General features: G+C 48.6%; 1 protein-coding gene across 3 annotated transcripts in view; it reads right to left on the reverse strand.

Moving 5' to 3' along the window:
- The window catches only part of ASTN2 (astrotactin 2), a gene marked incomplete at its 5' end in the record, with an annotated part of 616,673 nt that overhangs the window by 257,546 nt on the left and 339,782 nt on the right, over nucleotides 1–19,345 (reverse strand). For all 3 annotated transcript variants that reach the window (XM_084650529.1, XM_084650531.1, XM_084650530.1), the window contains 2 exons: nucleotides 92–280; nucleotides 4,343–4,509. In XM_084650529.1, the coding sequence (XP_084506655.1) occupies nucleotides 92–280; nucleotides 4,343–4,509 (356 nt within the window). The remainder of the gene's footprint in view (nucleotides 1–91; nucleotides 281–4,342; nucleotides 4,510–19,345) is intronic.

Raw genomic sequence — 19,345 nt, forward strand, 5'->3', positions numbered from 1 at the left:
TTGACACCCCCCCTTCCGACCTGCAATATCATCAGGGTACATCTTGCAAATCTACCATGTTACCTGACCCAGCTAGGGGATGGGGCAGTACCTGAAGGTCATCTGGAACACCTGGCCTTGGTTGACATGCTGGGTCCTGTTGTTGTACCCGTGCAGCATCTCGCCAAAGAGGGTGTCGTTGAATTTGGTGTCTGGCTTCAAGCACTTGGGGCCCTCGCAGATGTCAGACAACATGAGGCAGGATTTGCCATCTGGAGCCAGTTTGTATTCCTCGACACAGCTGGGAAACAACACAAACTAGGTCAGAGAGAAAGACAGAGCCACATGCATGCAATACCCAACCCGCAAACAGGGCTTGTAGTGACATGAACCCTGCTGTAGAAAGACTCTTCTCAAGATAGGAGAGTCAGGGTGATGCACACAATCGAAGTAGAACAAGCCAGCTGACTGTAAGGCACTCCATGAGGATCTGGGGAACCAGAGTGCAGCAAACTACTCCAGGGAGTCACATCACTTAAAACCTGCACCGGGTGGGTGCACTGGGCCTGGAGAGCCAACAAAGTATTAGCTCCAGGCTTGGCACTCAAAACCTAGGCTGGGGAGAGCTCCTGGAGACTAACAGCTGAGGCCTGAGAGTTACCAATGCTTGTTATTCTTGCAGCTTCAGTAACAGCTTTCTTCAGCACCACGGACAGCTGCAGCAGGGCTGACATCCACATTGGCTGCCAGCCGCATCTGGTGCCAGCAGTGCGTATTCTGGGCCTCCCTGTGGGTAGGCCTGGCAGCGTAGAAATGCCAGTACCAGGGTCACAAGGCAAATGTTCTTGCTGCCTCGGTCAGGTGGCAGGGGAAAGAGAATTCAGCTCAAACATGCTTTCCTTCCCAAGGGAGCCAGTCCCCATCTACCAGGGCAGATGCTCACAAATCCATGGGAATGACGCCCTGTGCCTGATGGCAGAATTGGGCGCCAATGCATATTGTCTATTTAGCTGCTTTATTTTACACATTCCCTCCCAATACTAGTACAAACACCCACGCCAACGTCCCCCCAGCCAACAGCACAAGTAAGCCAGAGACACTGCCCCTGTTTTTATTTAGCTGTTCTGTCCCCAGAGATGTGAATCCAAGGTTTTTTGTTCCTCTCTCCCACTGTTAATTTCCAGGGCTTCTACAAAACTTTGCAGCTCTAGTTGGCAAAACTCTTCGCAAAGAAGGAAAGTATCATCATCCTTGTTTTATAGATGGGGAAACCAAGGCACGGAAAGGGTGAGGTGACTTGCCCCCAAGTTACACAGGGATTCCTGTTGTGCAGCCAGAAATAAAAAACAACTCTCCGAATTTCTGCTCCCACAAGACATGAAGGATGATTTTGTGGAGGAGTCACTGAACTGGGGCCAGGAGATCTGCATTCAATCCCCAGCTCTGCCACAAACTCCACATCACCTTGAGCAAGTCAGTCATCTCTCTGCGCCTCAGTTTCCCAGCTGTAAAATGGGGATAATAGTGCTGTCTTTCTTCCACCCTTTTTTGGCCTTTCTTGTTTATACTACAGGCTAGGGCCTACCGGTCACTTTTTGTACAGCACCTAGCACTGTGGGGCCCTGGAGGTGTAGTTATAACACAAATATGACTTTACCCTGTACTCATCACCATGGTATTTGCTTGGCCCAGCTGAACTAGTTTTGCTGGCCTTCCCCGTGTACGTAACACATTCTGTTGGAATGCAGAGCCTGGCTGTTTATCCCCTTCCCTGCCGAACCTGCCCCGCTTCCCAAAACTCCTGCATAGCAGCTGCGGAAGCTGGGTGTTTTCTCTTTCTAACACAATCATTCCAAGTAGCAAAGCAATAAAGAAAGGGGAAAAAAATAAAAGGAAAGAAACTGGCTGAGAAAGCTGGGTCCCCTGAGAGCTGTGAATAGCTGGGGCTCAGCGAGATCTCTGCCGTCTGAGCACCTGGATGTGTCAGGAGCAGACAGATGTTCCTCGGAGTTACTTTTAGGAATTTTTTTCTTCACTTCACGAACTGTGACTCACATTTCCTTGAAGGTCAAAGTGCTTTTCTGACTGGCGGCAGCAACCAGGCAAGAGGCGGAATGTGTCTGGGAAGCTTGGGGGAGCCTGTTATATAACCTCTATGCTCCCTTTTCTGCCTGCCAGAGCTGGTGGAGAACTCCACTTTGGGACCCTAATGCACAGGGGATATTGGAAACATCCCCGTTTGATTGTGATCAGCCAGGCTCCTGCTGCTGGCTGATAGGACCCCTAGGTGCTTACAGGAAGAATGGTGGACATTGTGAGGCCACTTTTCCCTGGGCACTGAGAGGAAAAGAGATTTGTGCTGTCTGAGCAGGGCCAGAGGAAGGTGGTGATAGACCAGGCTGCGCACATACACTCTGGGCCTGTCCTGCCAGTCCCTCTCCATCTGACGTGACTTCAGGGCAGTGACGCATGAAGGCTTTGTGTGTAATGCAGCTTATGGCCTGAAAGCAGCATTCTCCAGATAAGCAGCACTGGGGGAGAGGGGATTCACCAGCTCCCTGCCTGTAGATTCTGGCTGGACCCCAGAAGCACAGGTGCTGGGAGAAATCCCCCCCCGCCCCTTTCCAACACACACACACAAACCCCAGGCTCTCTCCCTCCATCCAAACAAACCCAAACCGGAACAGTGGCTATTATAAACTCAGGAAGGTGCAGCCACTCTGCCTTTACCAAGCACAACACTCCCCCCCCACCCCTGGCTGGAAGGGCAGTGATGTCTGCAAAGGCCTAACAGGGCAGGCGTCCATCAATGCTCCCTGCAGTTTTTTTTCTAGTTAGGGACATGGCTTTCCTGTTCCTCAGTGCCCTCTTACTCTCCACCACCCACCAGTTTTAGCCAGATGCCGCATTTCTCCCTCTACTCTGTGCCTCTGCATCTGCTGATGGGGTATCCTGCTACTTTCCCACTTGCCTGGGAGCCATTTGGCCTTTGCCTTGAGCCAGGCTGGGTACTGAGATGCCTCAGAGTCCCTGCCTCTGGAACCTCACTGTCACCAAGGCTGGGCACGGGTAATGGCTTTTACTCTCGCGCTGTGACTGTCCCCTCTCCCATGTAAGAGTTTGCTGTGAGCCCAGAGGCCCTTCTCATTCCTCCTTGCGTGTCAGCCTGCAGTCATGTATATTAGGGAACGGTGGCATGTAGGCACTCAGATGCCATAGCGCTAAGTGCAGGATGAACGGATGCACCCCTCCATTTCAGTGCATTCTGCTGTAAATCCTTCTTCCTCTGCACTTTTTTGCTACCCTCCAGGGGACGACTGGGCCCAGATGTTTCATTCACTAAATGGCTTCTTGCTCCCTTCCCTCACCTTCCCATTACCACCTCTTCCCCTGTAGCTAGAAGGTCTGAAGTAGGTTAATGCATGTGCTCACAATTATGTGGAAATGCAGATATGCATTAGCAAAGGTGCAGCCAATAATCTTACTTTATTATTTATTTATTGTGTGATGTTATGATTTGTCTTTCTTTCTTTCTCTCTATGTTCTTGATTTCTTTACAAAGGGATGCAATCTGCCCCGCCCCTAAACCAGGGCACTGCATAGGGCGGCTTGTGTGATGGATGGCTATTTTTGCAGCCGTGCTGCATAAAGCCAGATAATCACAGAGCTCCCTTTGGAGCATTCTGTAGTTGGGGAGATTTTCCTTAGAGAAAATGCTCAATCACATCGGATTCTAGGATCCTGGCCAAGCTCTGGGATGAAACTCTATTTAAAGAGAGGCACAGCAAAACCACAACAACCCGACACAAAATAGTTTGGGATTTATATAACAAGACATGGACTGACTTGTACAGTCCTTTTCTCTTTCTCTCTCACACAGACTCCAGTAGGAGAGAGAACTGTCCGTCTGCACACAGATCATTCCCATGTGCTTAGACTGCAGGCCAGCAGGCACGTACATTCACCATCAAAAACTGCATGTGTATGCGATCGCAACTTGTTGCCCCCATGTGAATAATCTTTCCCCCCATGGGGGCACGCAGCACATACAGTGGCTCATTTATTTTCACAGATGCATACTGGGTCATCAAGCTCTTGCATGGATGTGCAGCTACAACAGAATTATGCTTCCACACATGCATACACACAGGCCACTTCCACCATTGCTCTCAGCTAATAAACTTCTCTACTGCCTCCATGCCAGACAGGTCCAACCACGCAGGCAGAGAGACATGCGAGTACAGACGCAGACATGGCTCAGAGGAATCCAGGGGGAGGGAAGAGGGCGGAGGAGGAACCAGCTGCTCAAGTCTTCCATTCAAGCTGCAGAACCCCTTTGACACAATGGTTCCAGGAGACTCACCCGCAGAACATGAAGATGGCGCTGGAGGAAGGGTCATATGGCAGGGGAAGGGTCTGCTGGAGGCACAGCTGCTCACAGCCACCATTGAAGCCATCCGAACAGTCGATCCCCTTGGAATAGTCGTAGCAGCCAGTGCCGTCCTTCATGGGCCTCAGCTCCTGCGGGCACTGCAGAGAGAGGGGACATGTTAAGGCGAGTGGGATGCTTCACCCTGCTGGTTCCCAGGGCTGGGGGCGTTTTCCCTGTAGGAGGTGACGGTGTGACCACTGGAGGTAAGCCAGTGCCAGGGACGCAGCTCCCTGCTGTGAGTTAGCTCTCCGCCCTGGGAAGCCACATTCATTCCTAGTGGAAGCAGGCTCCACTCCAGCAAAGTGGACGGCGTTATACTGGTGAACTCAGGTCTGTTGTCGGCATTAACAGAGGACACATGAAAACCCGACCTCAGGTCTCCACAGGTGCAAGTTCACCTGGGGAGCCGGTGTGGACTAGGACGAGCACCGGATTGGGACGTAGGAGAGCTGAGTTCTACTCCAGGCTCTGCCCCTGGCCTGTTTCCCTGCTCTGTGCCTCAGGCAAATGGTGCTAATGATACTGACCCCCTTGGCAAAGGGCTTTGGGATCTTCTGGTGAAAAGAGCCATTGCAAGGATCTTCACGGCACACCCCACTCAGAGCCTGCTGCAGAGCCCCACCTACCTCTCTCCCTGGAGTCCTTTACCCGGGCAGCGTCTGTGCGCTAGGGAATGGCAACGCGTGACGCTGAATGGGAAGCACAGACTATGGAAGGCATCCCAAGTAAATGGACTCCTGTGGGTTTGATCCTGGCCCTCCTGGAGTCAGTGGGGATTTTGGCTGGGTATCGGTCATTTGTTTAAGCCTGCCGATGCATTTTATTCATGGTTGGGGATCTCAACCCCCCCCCCCCGGACCCCCCATTTAAAATCATTCCCAAAAAGCAGCCCAGTGCCTCTTTGAAGTAGGCAGGTGAGGCTCGGCAGCAGTTCTCAGCAGGGGGCAGCCTTCCTGGCTGACAATGAAGCAGGCAACTGCAGAAGGACAGATCCTCACCGAAGCCAGCAGAGCCGGGCCACTTTGCACAAGCTAGGGATCCAGCTCTGCTCCGGGTTTTAATTTCAATTCTCCAGCTGGCTTTCCCTGTCCCAAAAGATTAAAAACAGCAGGCACCTAATGCCATCAATCATCTGCCACCCTGATTAAAGTGCTTTCCGTGTCCACCTTTGCTATTTATTTATTTTCTTTTATCCAAAACCAGGACAAAAAAAAAAACCACAAAAACCAACCTAAAACACAACAAAAGGACCAGTCCTCGGAAAAAATAAATCTCACCTAGGAACAGCTCACAATTAAAAATGCATTACTGAGTTCTTGAAGATGAGTTAGCTCAGAGCCTGCCCATGTAGCAGTGAAGGCAGGTTATAAATGGCCTCTGTCAAGCAGAAGAAAGGTTATAAAACTGCTATATTTTGTGCTTAAAAAAGAAAATCAATTTTCTGTGCGAGCAAAATGCCATACATGTAATAAAAGTCCAGGAGATCCCTCCTCCCGAGCTGGCTACCCAGCCAGGTGCCACTCCAGACCCAAGCTGCCAGGTCTGATGGATGCCTGGGCATCAGGCCATTAGCTGTACGATGACAGCTGAACTCTGGCTGCTCTCGGTGCAAAGCCACAAAGGCCCAGGATAGTCCTGTAGCTTCTCAGCTGGAAAGCTCCTGTCACCTGCCTCAGTCCCTCCCCTCTGCTGCGCTAGCTCCTTAAAATAAAACTTAATTCATTTGAGTGATTGCTGTCATTCCCGCAGGCGGTGCAGCCTCCCTGTAGGGCAAATGCAGATGCAACAGGCAGTGAGCTCCCGAAGGCCACTTCTTCCTCTCCAGCTGAGCTGCGAACTAGGTGGAATGGACCATGAGAGCCTGGGATCCTCGGTTCAGCCATTGGAGCACGGGCCGTGCAAAGGAACAAGGAACAGCAGGAGAGGCAGAAGGCTTCTCTGTCCAGAAGAGACGGGCAAGGGAATGACGACATCTCTTTTCACAGGACAGGGAGAGTGAGGGCATGTCTAGCCATGGGGAAAGGGCCAGGACTGGCCACACTGGAGACCGAAGCTTCTGATACCCATAAGTAAGACTAAGATTTTGTCATGGTTATTTTTATGAAAGTCACGGACACGTCATGGGCAATAAACAAAAATTCATGGAAGCTGTGACCTATCTGTGACTTTTGCTGCTGCGGCTCCCTGGTTTCCCCCACCACCTTGGTGGCTCTGCAGGGTTCCCCCTTCCCCCCACAGCAGCCAGGAGCTGCAGGGTGACCATATTTCCCAAAGAGAAAACGGAACTCCCCCCCCCAACCGCTCGCCCGAGACGTCCCTCTCTCCCCGCATGAGGCTGTTGCCTGTCACTGGAACCCTGAGGAGGGCCCCCTCGGGAGTCTGCCACCTGTGGCTGGAACGTTGCAGGGGAACCCTGTCACTTGTCGCTGCTGTCGCCCATTGCTGGAACCCTGCCAGGGCCCCACTGGCTGTCAGCTGGAGTCCTGCAGCCCCTGGGGCTGAAGCAGAGAATGTCAGGAGGTCTCTGGAAATCGGAAATCGCAGATTTTGTGACCTCCGAGTCTCACCCATAAGGCATCAGAGGAGGTTGCAGCAACCTGCGGCAAGCTTTTTCAGTTCATACTCCCAGCATGGATATAAAGAGGGGACAGATGCCTCTTGCGCGTGTTACATTTTATTGCTAAACACTCTGGACAAATAAGGCTCAGAATAATTGTGGCTGTATAGATACAAGCCACATTTCTAGTCTGTGCGCTGATCAATGGAAGAGCAACAGGAGCTGTGCAAACAGGCAGAAACAAAAGGGGAAAAGATTCATTGACTGCAGTAATGGTCAAAGTTTCTCCTTGCTGCCCTGGCTTCAATCTCCGCACTGACTTTGCTCTTCAGCCACTGATGAGCATGGACAGCACCCTGTGTAGCTGAAACAGAGATGCCTCTCGTTCCAAGGGGTCGGACCATAACAACAGGGCTTCCGCTGAGGTGAATGAGGATCCTTCCATTGACTTCCAGGGGAACTGGCGGGGCTCCTGCTTTAGGGTCACACCCATAGATTCTGTTGACTTTGGCCTGGCCTAAACTTACAATTTAGGTCAATATAACTCTGGAGCTTTGGGTATGAAAATCCAGACCAACCTAACCCCCAGTATAGACACAGCTAGGTTGATGGAAGAGTGATGCTTCCATTGGCCTAACTAGGATGGTTTGAGGAGCTGGCATTCCTACAGGGATGGAAAAGCCCCTTCAGTCACTGTGTGTTGTATCTAGAGTATAGGGTAATGCTGATACAGATACAGCTCTGCAGCTATGCTGCTTAGACCATGCAGTATAGACATGGCCTGATTCAGGAGCTGCAAGTTGGCTTTAAGAAAGACAGTATCATGGAGAGATGGGAGCACCCTTTTCTGTCTCTGGCGGAAGAGGCTGGCACCCTGTGGTAGCTCAGAGTGGATTGGACTGATGGAGACTCACCCCGGAGCGTTCTCCGTGGTTCGTAGCCACGTTCTGGTAGAGGTTTGCCCCTTGGAATACTTCCCCAACTTGATTTTCAATCATCAGGAAGCGTGCTTTGTTTCTGTTTGTAATTATGCATTGCAATGTGCATTAAATACTGAACGCAAATTGCTCCAGCGTGAAATTTGCAAAAGAGAGTCCCCTTCCCTCACCTCCACGCCCCCATCTCCAGGGAAGTAACTCACAAGCCAGCTGTTGCACTGCAGCAGAGAGTACCCCTGGGGAAGAAGATCTCCTTGACACTGCACAAATACTGGGGGGTTCCCTGGCAGGGTCAGAGGCATAACAAGCCCTCCTCGGAGCACACAGTGAGATGGGCAACAGCCAAAGGGGGCCGGTCAGCTTTGCAATTAGCAACAGGCTGTTTAAAAGACAGACACACAGACATGGAGGCAACAATAAATTCAAGCCTGAGGGCTGGGGGGATGGGAATCTTGGCTGTACTTTGTACTTCAATTTAAACCTTTCCCTATGTAGCAAACTGCTTAGCATGTGGGCATGTTCAGTCTTTGGGCTTATCTACATTTGAAATGCTACAGCAGCACAGCTGCTGTGCAGACATTCCCCACAGCAGTGGGAAGGGTTCTCCCAGAGGCCCAGGTAATCCACGTCCTGAAGAGGCAGTAGCTAGGCCGATGGAAGAATTCTTCCACCAGCCTAGCGCTGTCTACACTGGGGGTTAGGTCGGCTTAACTACGTAGCTGAGGGGTGTGGATTTTTCACAGCCCTGAGCAATGCAGCTGGGCTGACCTAACTCTTTAGTGTACACCAGACCTGTCCCTGAAAGTGTTTCGGAGTCACTTGCAAAGTCTAGGAGCCTCAGAGCTCAGCAGGAGGGGTCTGAGAGCAACGTCAGTTCTGAACCCTGATTGGATGCAGCAAGTTAGGGAGAGGCAGCTGCAAGGAGCTCCCCTTCCTTGTATTATGATGGTTCGTCCACAGGGACTGGACCTGGTTCCTCTGGATCTAAACACATGAGACGCTGTTGCTTGAGCTAACGGACCAACTCCTCCACCTTGGAGGGGATAGAAGAATCATAAACCTCTCCACTTACAGAGGGTCAAAAAGCCACAAAGGGTTAATGTGGGTTAACACAGGGGGCGGGACACCATTAGTCTCTGGGCTCAAGATTGCTCAAGGACCATGAGGGTCAAATCTTCAGCAGGTGTAAATACACTGACTTCAAGGGAGACACACCAATTTATAGCAACTGAGGCTCTGGCCCGAATCTACCAAGCAGGGACCAGCAGGGAGGGGACCATGGAGCTGGCCAGGATAATGCACCTGGGTTTCCAGAATGCCTCATGGAGACCCCTACTCAGGGCCTAAGTGCTGTAATTTCAGCTTTGCATGGTCTCCGGGCAGGCAGTGCTCAAGAAGCTTGGTCTCTTGATCTCCATCCAGCGAGATCACAAGGGTCAGGCTGGCAATCGATACAGGGAATGTGTTGGTATATTCTATTCAGGGAGAGGGCAGGCTCGTAGTGTAGCAACCTTCCATGTGCCAGACGGCAGCATACGCATGGATCTCTGTTGCTGTCTTATTTTTAAAATTAGCTTTTTATATTTACCTCTTGTTCTCTGCCTGTGGTAGGCAATAGTTTAGTCTCCTGAGGGCTGTCATGCTTTGATTTAATTCTAGTTGGCTGGCTTGGTGTGGGGGTGGCTGTGTGGTGTGTTGTGGCCTGTTGTATACAGGAAGTCTACCTGGGTGAGTGGGGGGTCCCTTCTGGCCTTAAACCTGATGACCTCAAATGCATTTAGTCATTGTATCACGGATTTCCAGGGAAAGTAGGTGGGTGTTTCTCTGCAGTCAACAGGGCACTTAGCACCTCCCAGGATCATGCCCTCATAACTGTACTTTATCTTCCTTGATAGAGGAATGGAACTTTGTTGCTTGCCTGTCACCAATAAAAACACTGCAGCTGATTGAATTTGCCCTTACCCCAAAACTGTCCTTACCCAGCAGTTCTATGGGAAGAGCAGCTGTGGACCATAAATTATGTGTCCACAGGTTGTATTTAGACACCTCTGTGCACAGGATAAGCTGCTCTGGAGGGCTGGTCTCTGCACCCAGGGGGACTTATGTGCATGGTACTTGGTGTGCATTTTCTGCGCTTTGATAAAGAACCATATCCATTATTGCTAACATTCATCTGTCTGGCTTGAGCAGCAGAGACCCAATAATTACTGTGCGTTCTAATCAATCCAGCATCAATCCAGCTGCAGTTCAATTTGCAATCTCCTCTGCAGTAACACAGGATGAGGGAGGACATCATCTGAAAATGATTAGAAAATCAATAGCTAACTCGGCCAATAATTCTGTCTGGGCAATCCTTGGCGACACAGCCCTCACCAATTCCCCTGCTGTGACCACGCCGTGAAGGGTGGAGGTAGGCAGGGGATGGCACTCTGTATCCTGCTAGCCAGATAATGCCATTAAACACCTGGAACAAATCAGTAGTTACTCTGACTCTTTTCTCCATGTAGACTAATAGCTTCTGCAATCCACTAGCTGTCCAACAAAATCACCTAATGCCTTCTTAGCTCCTATAGTGTTTTTCAGCCAAAGATCTTAAAGTACTTTACAAAGGAGGTCAGTATCATCACCACCATTTTACATACAGGGAAACTGAGGCATGGGGTGTGACTTGCCCAAGGCCTCCCAGCAGGCCGGTGGCAGAGATGGGAACAGAACCCTTGAAATCACTAACCATAAGAGGAATACTTGAAATTTCTAGATCCTTGGATGAACAATGCTCTAAGGTCTTTTTAACAACATTTACATAATTAAACCTCAACTCAGGAGGTAGTTCAACTATCTGACTCCTTCTACAGAGCAGGAAACTGAGGCATGGAACGGTTAAAAAGCGACAGCAAATGTCACATGCTTATTGTCACTCCAAACTGCTCAGGTTATAGAACAAACAAATGTGTTTTGTTCCCTCCCACCTCTGATCTCCAGCCTTAAAAACTCCACTTGGGATCCAAGAGTCAAGTTAGATTCCTGCCTTCTGGAGCAACGTAACTAGTAATAAATATTCTGCTGGATAAATTAGACCCCCAACTACTCCCATGCAACCCCACTGCCATCAAGAGGTTTGCACAGGTGGCATTGATTGCAACTCGGTAAACAACCCGCGGAAGATGAACAGTGGAATAGATTCCAGCTCACTCGCTCTCAGATGCCTTAGCTCTGCAGGTATAGCAGGAGGAGAAGCTCGTCTATTTTTGTCACTCCGGTCAGCAGAAAGAACTCTGTGTGTGCATGGGGAGCAGAGATGCTGAATAAGAAGGTGCTATTTTTACTTCGGTACATTTCGGCGTAGAATTGCTGTTTTTAAATGACGTTGCCCAAGGGCACACAGCGAGACGATGGGGATCGAATTCAAGAGTCCTGCCTCCCCAGCCTCTGCTCTAACCCCTAGACCACACTAACCAACCTCACTGACATTCTATGTCGCTAGCATGATACCAACAACAATAAACACCTTTTGCAGATTAGCAGCCAACCATTGATCAATTGAAGGCTAGAACAAGGTCCAGAACCAAGGCCCATTCACCTCGGTAACATTAAGGTGACTCACCACTGTGCAAATTGCCAAGTCCTTTCTCTGGGTCCCAGCTCAATCCACTGGCCAGCTAGGACTCTGAGAAGGAAGACTCTGTCTAGACTCACCTGCATAATCAAATCCAAAGCAGAAGAGATGCAGCTCTTTGAAGACGAGATTAAAGAAATGACAGCTGAAAGCCACAGAGGACTGTTTCCCCAGGGAAATGAGTGTATGGACCGGTCCCTATTTATTTCAATAAGCAAAGGCATGCTTTTCGTCCACACTCGCAAAGCACCTTAGAAAGGAGATGGGTGCCAGGGTCACTGGAAACATCAGAAATGCCTCATTACTGACACGAATGAGAGGAAACTGACTCTCCAGCTAAATTGCCTGATGGGGTTTTTGCAGCTCGGCTTCCCTTTTTTATTATGAAGTTTAAAAAAAAGAATATTTAATGAAGTGGTTCTGCAGAGAGTAAATTGCCTGTTTTTATTATTCTGCTGTATTTTCTAAATATCAGCTGCCTTTTTGTTGGAGATGTTTATGAGATGAAGGCCCAGATTCTCCCAGCAAAGCTTCAGTGCTGTGCAGAGGATGGCGGGTGTCCAGGGATGGCCTGGCAGTAGTGGAAGCAAACAGCAGCATGGAGGTGAGCTGGGGTCTCCACTCTTTTCAAAACAGTTCTGGGGAATTTGACATTGCTCTTAAGCCCTGCACCTAGCTTGTGGTGCATGGGATAGCAAAGAATTGGCTCCCAGATCCATCAAGTCACCGAAGCACATGTCTGACTATAAGTATGTGAGTAACCCCTCTTCTGAATAATTGACATCAATGAGATTTAAACATCTGTTGAAAGGTAAGCCCACGCTGAAGTGCTGTCCTGAATAAGAAAGGACTTAGCCATGTGCTTACACTGCTTTCTGAACTGGGGCCTAAGTGCTTTGCTGGACTGAGGCTATGCAAAAGGTTGGCTCAATCCTGCAAGGTGCTGAGCACTCTGTCCTGATCCAGCGCATGTTTAACTTTAGACATATAAGTCTAAGCACTGATGTTAGTGGGTCTAAAGTTAAGCATGTGCTTAAGTGCTTTGCTGGAAGGGGCCTGGAGGAGGTTAAATGCAAAGGCTAGGAAAGTTCGAGACAATGCAGTTTCAATTATTCTACCGGCTGCTCTATGCACCTCGCTCATCCAACCCCACCATTCCTCCTTTACTAATCTTTGGCTTCCTGATTTGGGGCTGGTGAAACGTGCCAGATTCGCAGCCTGAAAGACTAAAATATTTCACAGAACAGGCACGACACAGACGGCGGCAGGGCAATCTTCCCCCCGCCCATGTGACTCAACCCTGACCTCTAGAGGAGAGTATGGGGAGTTCCATCTATAGGGTGAACTCAGACTCTCACACGCCTTGCCAAGATTACCAACGGGGGTTGAGGGCTGGGAACGGGACTGAAGCCACCAACTTTCATTTCGCACAAGCCACCCAAGAGCTACCAGATGGTAACAACTTTCTCTGCCCACCTGAGTTGGACTGGAGACAAGCTTCAGTGGTGGTGAGAAACGGCACAGACTATAATTAATCCCTGGAGGCATTCATTCCCTCACCCACAGCCCCAAGACAAGCAGCCACCCTCGGTGTTCCTGTCATTCCGTCACACGACAACATTGTACTGAGATCTCAGCTACGCACTGACATGCATCTGATCTGCTCTGAAATGCAATGCAAATGCCTCAATCGTATGTCTGTGTGTCTACGTCTATTTAGACGCTTATGTCTAGGATATCTGTATTATTAGCCACACAAGGCATGCATTCCAGGATGCACGAATGGTTCTGGAGACTGGCAGTGGAAGATCCAGTGTCTAGATCACCAGTTTCAGTGCAGCTCAGGTTGAGGGTGACCAGCTGTTGCCTCGAAGGACTTTCCAGTGTCTTCAGAGTTCAATATTAAGGCCAGAAAGGACCATTAGATCATTTAGTCAGACCTCCTGTATATCACTGGCCGTTCATTTCCACCCAATTACCCCTCTATTAACCCCACAGGCTTGGGACTAAACATATCAGTCCTCAGGGCAATAAACTGTGTGCCACAGACAGAGAATGGGAGAGACCAAGGTGCACCAATGTCCAAGGCAGGGAACTTATTAGGTGAGATGGAGTCAGATGGTCTCAGCAGGCGAGACCCCATGCTGCATGGAAAGGGTGGGGGAGAGTCCCAGCCAATCTACCCTGAAAATTCCTTTCAGATCCCAAATCTGGCAATCAGTATGACCCAGAGCATGTGAGCAAGACACACCAACCAGGCATCTAGAAAGAGGATTCTTTAGACCCCCTGAGAAGACTGGTCCGCCCCATCCAGTGTCCCATATACAGCTGTGGCCAATCCCTGACGCTTCAGAAGAAGCGAAAAAATAAAACAACAACAAAAAACAAACACCACAATACGTCTGGCCAATCGTGCATCAGGGAAGAAAAATCCTTCCTGACCCCTTATGGGAGGCGAGTTGCTGGTCTCAGTCCAGTTCTCAGTGGCTACACATCCACATGCTATAAATCCATCACCACAGGTAGCACTGCTGTTGAGTTCCTGGGCTCAATGAGTCATTGAAATGGAACGAACCTCTTTGTGCAAAATGGTGCCCCTATTGGCTCAGAAGAGCCTGCGTTGCTATAGCCAGGGCTGTGCTCGTAGACAGACCGGGGGAGGGGGGATGGAGGGGAGAGTGTCGGTCTCCAAGGCTGTCAGTGTAAGCACCTTTGGGCAGCAGTGAAGTCATTAAAGCAACCCAATGGCCAAGGTTTTCATAAGTGACTCCAAATTTTGCGTGTCCAACATGAGACACCTCAAAAAATGGGTGCTCAGGACTGGAGCTAAGCAAATAATGGAGTTTTTGATTCCAGGGTCCAAACCAAATTTTAAAAAAAACTGATTAGATTTGAAGGGACACAATTTTTTTTAAAAAAATATCGAATTGGAAAACACAAAAATGTTGAAAGTCAACCAAAAATGTTCCAAATTGACACAACATTATTTTTTTTCTAATTCATTTTCAGTTAATGGAAAAGTTTCAATTGATTCCAAACTATTCCCCTTCTCCACCCCTCGCACCCCGCCCCTGAGTATTTCATTTGGATTTTGGGTATTTTTCAACTTTTTGAGCATGTTTTAAACTGGCCAGTTTTAAAATCAAAACACATATTTTGACTTTTTCAAAATGGTTTTTCCCAAGCAAAACTATTTGCTGAATTCAATCTAAACGTGGTAAAAAGTTTCAGATCCCCCCAAAATTGTGTGTGTGTGTGTAAAAAAACCAATGTGCAGAGAAAAATCCACCCAGCTTTAAAATCAGGGCCCTTTAAAGAATCTCAAGTGGGGAGTCCAGAACTGGAGCTAACCCACGAGAACTAGTCTCTTTAGAAAATCTCGCCCAACTATAACTTACATGACTAAAGTGATCACAGAAAAAAAACACACCTTGGGAGGGGCACCGCAACATACAGACAGCATCAGCCACTTCTGTGTACAGTGCGGCCCTGCTGCAGGAGCAATGTCGGCCTCAGACACTTGGCTGGAAATGGCTGCTGAGAGGCTGAATTTTTGCTTTCCAAAGTCCTTCCATTGTACTTGTGGTGCCCGGTTTCCTGAGTGCTCCTAGCAGTACGCGTCTCTGCTATTGATTTTCACAGGGTGACAGAGTTCTCAGGAGCACTTCCACAACGATTTCAAGATATTTTAGGGCCAAATGTTGAACCGCCTCTAAATTTGCCTCTGCAATGAAACGTGAGCACAGTTCGCAGTCGCTGCAAATCACAGCACTCAGACATCTCGCTGGCTGATGGCGCCTGCAGATCATGCAGTGGGAGAGCCATATGCCATCATTTGTGGCTGCAATCGATTGCAGCCACAGAATCAGAGGCCAGGTTAAGGCCCCTTTAAAACTGCAGGCCTATAATTCACGTATCCGTGAGAGCAAAGGCACAGTGTCCAAGAATCATCAGAATTAATCAGACCTCGTTTTATCGTTTTAACATCCCTCTCATTTTAATATCTGTCTAACACTGAAACGTATCTTCCATCTGCCCGGAAAATACCTCGACACCCAGCTCCTCAGCCAAGTAGCCACCAAACAACAAGCTCAGTTTCCTTAGCCAGCAGTAAAGGTTCAATCTTCCAGCCACCACAAAGGCAGGACTCCCTTGGCCAGAAAAGCTGCATCGCCACACGGGCTTGTGCCATGGTAGAAACATGTCCATCACCATGATGATCCCCCACAGGGTGAGCCCAGGGACCCACCTGTGGCCACTCTGAGCCTGCCCTTCCCGATGATGAGAAGCTCTCTTCCAGCCTCCTCCGTTGGTGGGAAGATCACCCCTCCTCCCCCCAGCCCACCAATGTCCTCATAGACATTAAGGTCAGAAGGGAGCATCATGATCATCTAGTCTGACCTCCTGCACATTGCAGGCCACAGAACCGCACCCACCCACTCCTGTAACAGACCGCTAACCTCTGGCTGAGTTACTGACATCCTGGTCCAGGCTTGTGAGCAGGCAAAGCAGTTTTCTTGCAAACCTCAGTACCTAGCCGGCCCGCAAGAACACTGAGTTGGAGGTGCTCCTGCCTGTTTATCATAGCTACTTGCACTTCTCCCATTAGAATAGTATCTGAGCACCTCCCCCTGTGTAACATATTTACCCCTCAAAAACCGGCTTGGGAGGCGGAGCAGTGCTATTATCCCCTTACATAGATGAGGAACCAAGGCACGGAGAGGCTTAGTGACTTGCCGAAAGTCCATAGCATAGCAGGGACTTGAACCCAGGCCTTTCAAGTAGTAGGCTAGTAACACTACACCGTCCTTCCTCACTTCCATGTCAGTGGGATGAAAGGGTCTGCTTTCATGCAGGTGAATTTGGGATGCCGGTCAGCTTGGCTAGAATCCCCTCACTAGGAAAGGACCCACTTGTGTCCCAGCTCTGCCCTGGCACTATTTGCAAGTGAGGAGGACACCCCAAACCTTCTCCCCTAATCCCGTCTCTTCTCAGCCATACATGCATGAGCGTGAAAGACCTTTCCCCACAAAAGCTCTCCCGTTTTAGGACCAAAAGCTGTTCCTCTCTAGCTTCCTGTGACTGAACTCCAGTCTTTATTCCCTCCATTCCCCAGCCACTCAGATCTCATCTGTTTCCAGCGCTCTTGTTGCTAGGAAAGGAAGATACTCAACACCAAAGAAAATTAGAAATGGAGTGTGCCACATCTGTAAGGGGCGCAAACAATCTCATTTTCTCTTTGCCATCCCCCTGCTCTTCCCCTTCTATTCAGTGAAGATCATTGCTTCTCCCTCTCCAGAGTAATGATGTCCGCAGAGCTTATCATCACCTTCACTGGCTGTGGCAGTCCCACTTGCAGCTTTTACACTAATACTCAGGACACTCCGGGAGGGTAACACCTCTTGCCAGAGCAAAATAAGTTGCAACTGCTTTCTGAAATAACAGCCACTATTTTCCATACTTTTCTCCCCCCGCCCCCCGCCTTTTCAAGATGATCAGTCATTATTTTAGTTTCAGATGATCAAATCCATCTGTCTCTCGAGCTTCTAATCACACGTTGCAATATCTTGCCTTTCCCAGAATACTCCCAAGCGACAACAAACACAGGAAAATCAGTAATGGATTTGGAAATTAAACAGAATGACACATTCCTTCCTAGCTTACATTTATTTTTATATATCTATCTATATTTATATAGATATAGATATAATTTTAAAATGTTCATGCTATCGTTTATGGACCTGTTAGAGTGGATGACTAGGAGCCCGGGCTCGTAGGTACTGTGGCTGGCTCTCACTGACTTCAGGAATGATCCTAAGAGTTTGAACACTGACAGATCCATTGAATGGATCCTGCCCCCCTGGTTTCACTGAACGGCTCATGAGTGAAAGCTGCAGGATTGGGCCCCCAATATTGGCAGACTATTGGGTCGCTAATGTATGCATATGTTGAAGCTACCAAAAGGGGCTTGGGAAAGTCCATGACATCTCAGGATGAAATTCAGTGGGAACTGTGGTTGCTGAGCACCTCTAAGGATCAGACCCGTCCAATGTGATCTTGGGCAAATCACTATCCCACTCCGCACTACACGTGTCTCAATTTCCCCATCTTTGAACTGGAGATAAAAATATTTTCCTGTTTCAGACATGTTCTGAGGCTTAATGAACATGTGTGTAACACACTCTGAGTTCCCCCAACAAAAGAAATTAGGTAATTGTGAATTCCGGCTCAGATTTCCTTCTGGAGACCAGAAAATGGTCCGTCTAGATGTTAGAGTGACAGCTGTAATGCACTGGGTTGTGTTTGCTTACAGCCAGCATGGGAGAGATTGGCTGGCTCTAAGAACCTGCCTGGGGATACGGTGTTCGTCTGCTAAGTCACCCTGAGAGCAGGTGTTCGAACCTTGCACCAAGATGCACCGTAATTCTGCTGAATCGTACTGAGCCAGTGGATCCAAAGAGCTGCAGTCTGAACGTGTGCAGGATTGCAGCCTCCTTCAGGAGCAGACAGAGGTGGCTCTGGGACAAAGTGACCCTGGCAAAGAAAACCCTTGGGAGAGCTGAGCAGAAAACGTCTGCTTTGCTGTTAAAGTTATCAGTCAAGGCAGAGCCCAGAAAGGGGCTACGCTTGGATTCATAAAGCATGTGTGCACTCTGTTCAGAGCAGGCTGGAAACTTCCCATACTTCAGCATTTACCAGCTATTTATTTGTATTTACTCTTTAATTTAACAAGCCCTTTCCTGAACTGGCAGTGAGGTCCATGCCACACAATCCCTTTTCTTCGTCACACTTCTATGTGCATCAGGGACTGAGCCAGGCCCATCTGCTGCACTGTGATGTGCCAACCTCTGCCCGGTCTTCAGCTGCTATTCATCCCTGTGATGACAGTCCCTTGGTTCAAACCCCCTGGGGAATGGCCACCCATCACCCGTGAGACACCTCAGATTAGCAGATGCTTCTTTCCATTTCATTACTGTTCTGAAATACTTTCAGCAACATCTGGGAGCTCTGACACATGCTTGCCATAGCTACTGTAAATTTAGGCTTGGTTTTAGCTCCTACTTGGCCACATTTCTCAATATTTCTAACACTGGTAGCTAATAAGGAAAATAAGAGGAATCAGAGATTGTAAATTGTTTGGGGCAGGGAGCGTGTTTTTGTTCTGTGTTTGTACAGCACCTAGCACAATGGGGTTCTGGTCTATGACTGGGGTTCCTAAGTGCTCCCACAATACAATTAAATAATCACCTTTCAGGGTATTAGCTGAACACTATAGGGGTCAGGAAGGAATCCTTCACTGCCCGCATGTACATCTCTGCATAACTGGCTAGGTGCATAATAACTAGAACTAGTAGAAAATTTGCTGACTGAACTGTTTTCTGTCCAAAAATGCTGAATCAAAGAAATCAAAACATTTTTGTGGAAATGTCCCATTTCATCAAAAATTTTGACAGAAACATTTTGTTTCCACTTTATGGTTTCAACTCGTATGTTGCAATATAATGATACCAACTAAAAGTCAAAACGATAACGTCAGAATGAAACGTTTTGACCTTACCAAACTGAAATACCTCAAGGAGATTACTTTGATGTTTCTGAAACAAAATGTTTCAGAATTTTTGTTTTGTGATAAATTTTGAAATGTTGATATTTCGCTCTGATTCAAGATGAAAGACAAGTTTGAAATGCCAGAATTTCCAAGGAACTGAAAATCCAAGTTTCTTCCATTATAATTACAAACCCAACCCACCTTTCTCTGAATCATCATCTTTAGCTCGTGCTGGAGGAAGGAGAGCTGCTAGAATATTTTCTGATGGAACAGG

This window comes from Lepidochelys olivacea (genome assembly GCF_965140295.1).
Source record: "Lepidochelys olivacea isolate rLepOli2 genome assembly, chromosome: 16".
Taxonomy (NCBI): domain Eukaryota; kingdom Metazoa; phylum Chordata; order Testudines; family Cheloniidae; genus Lepidochelys; species Lepidochelys olivacea.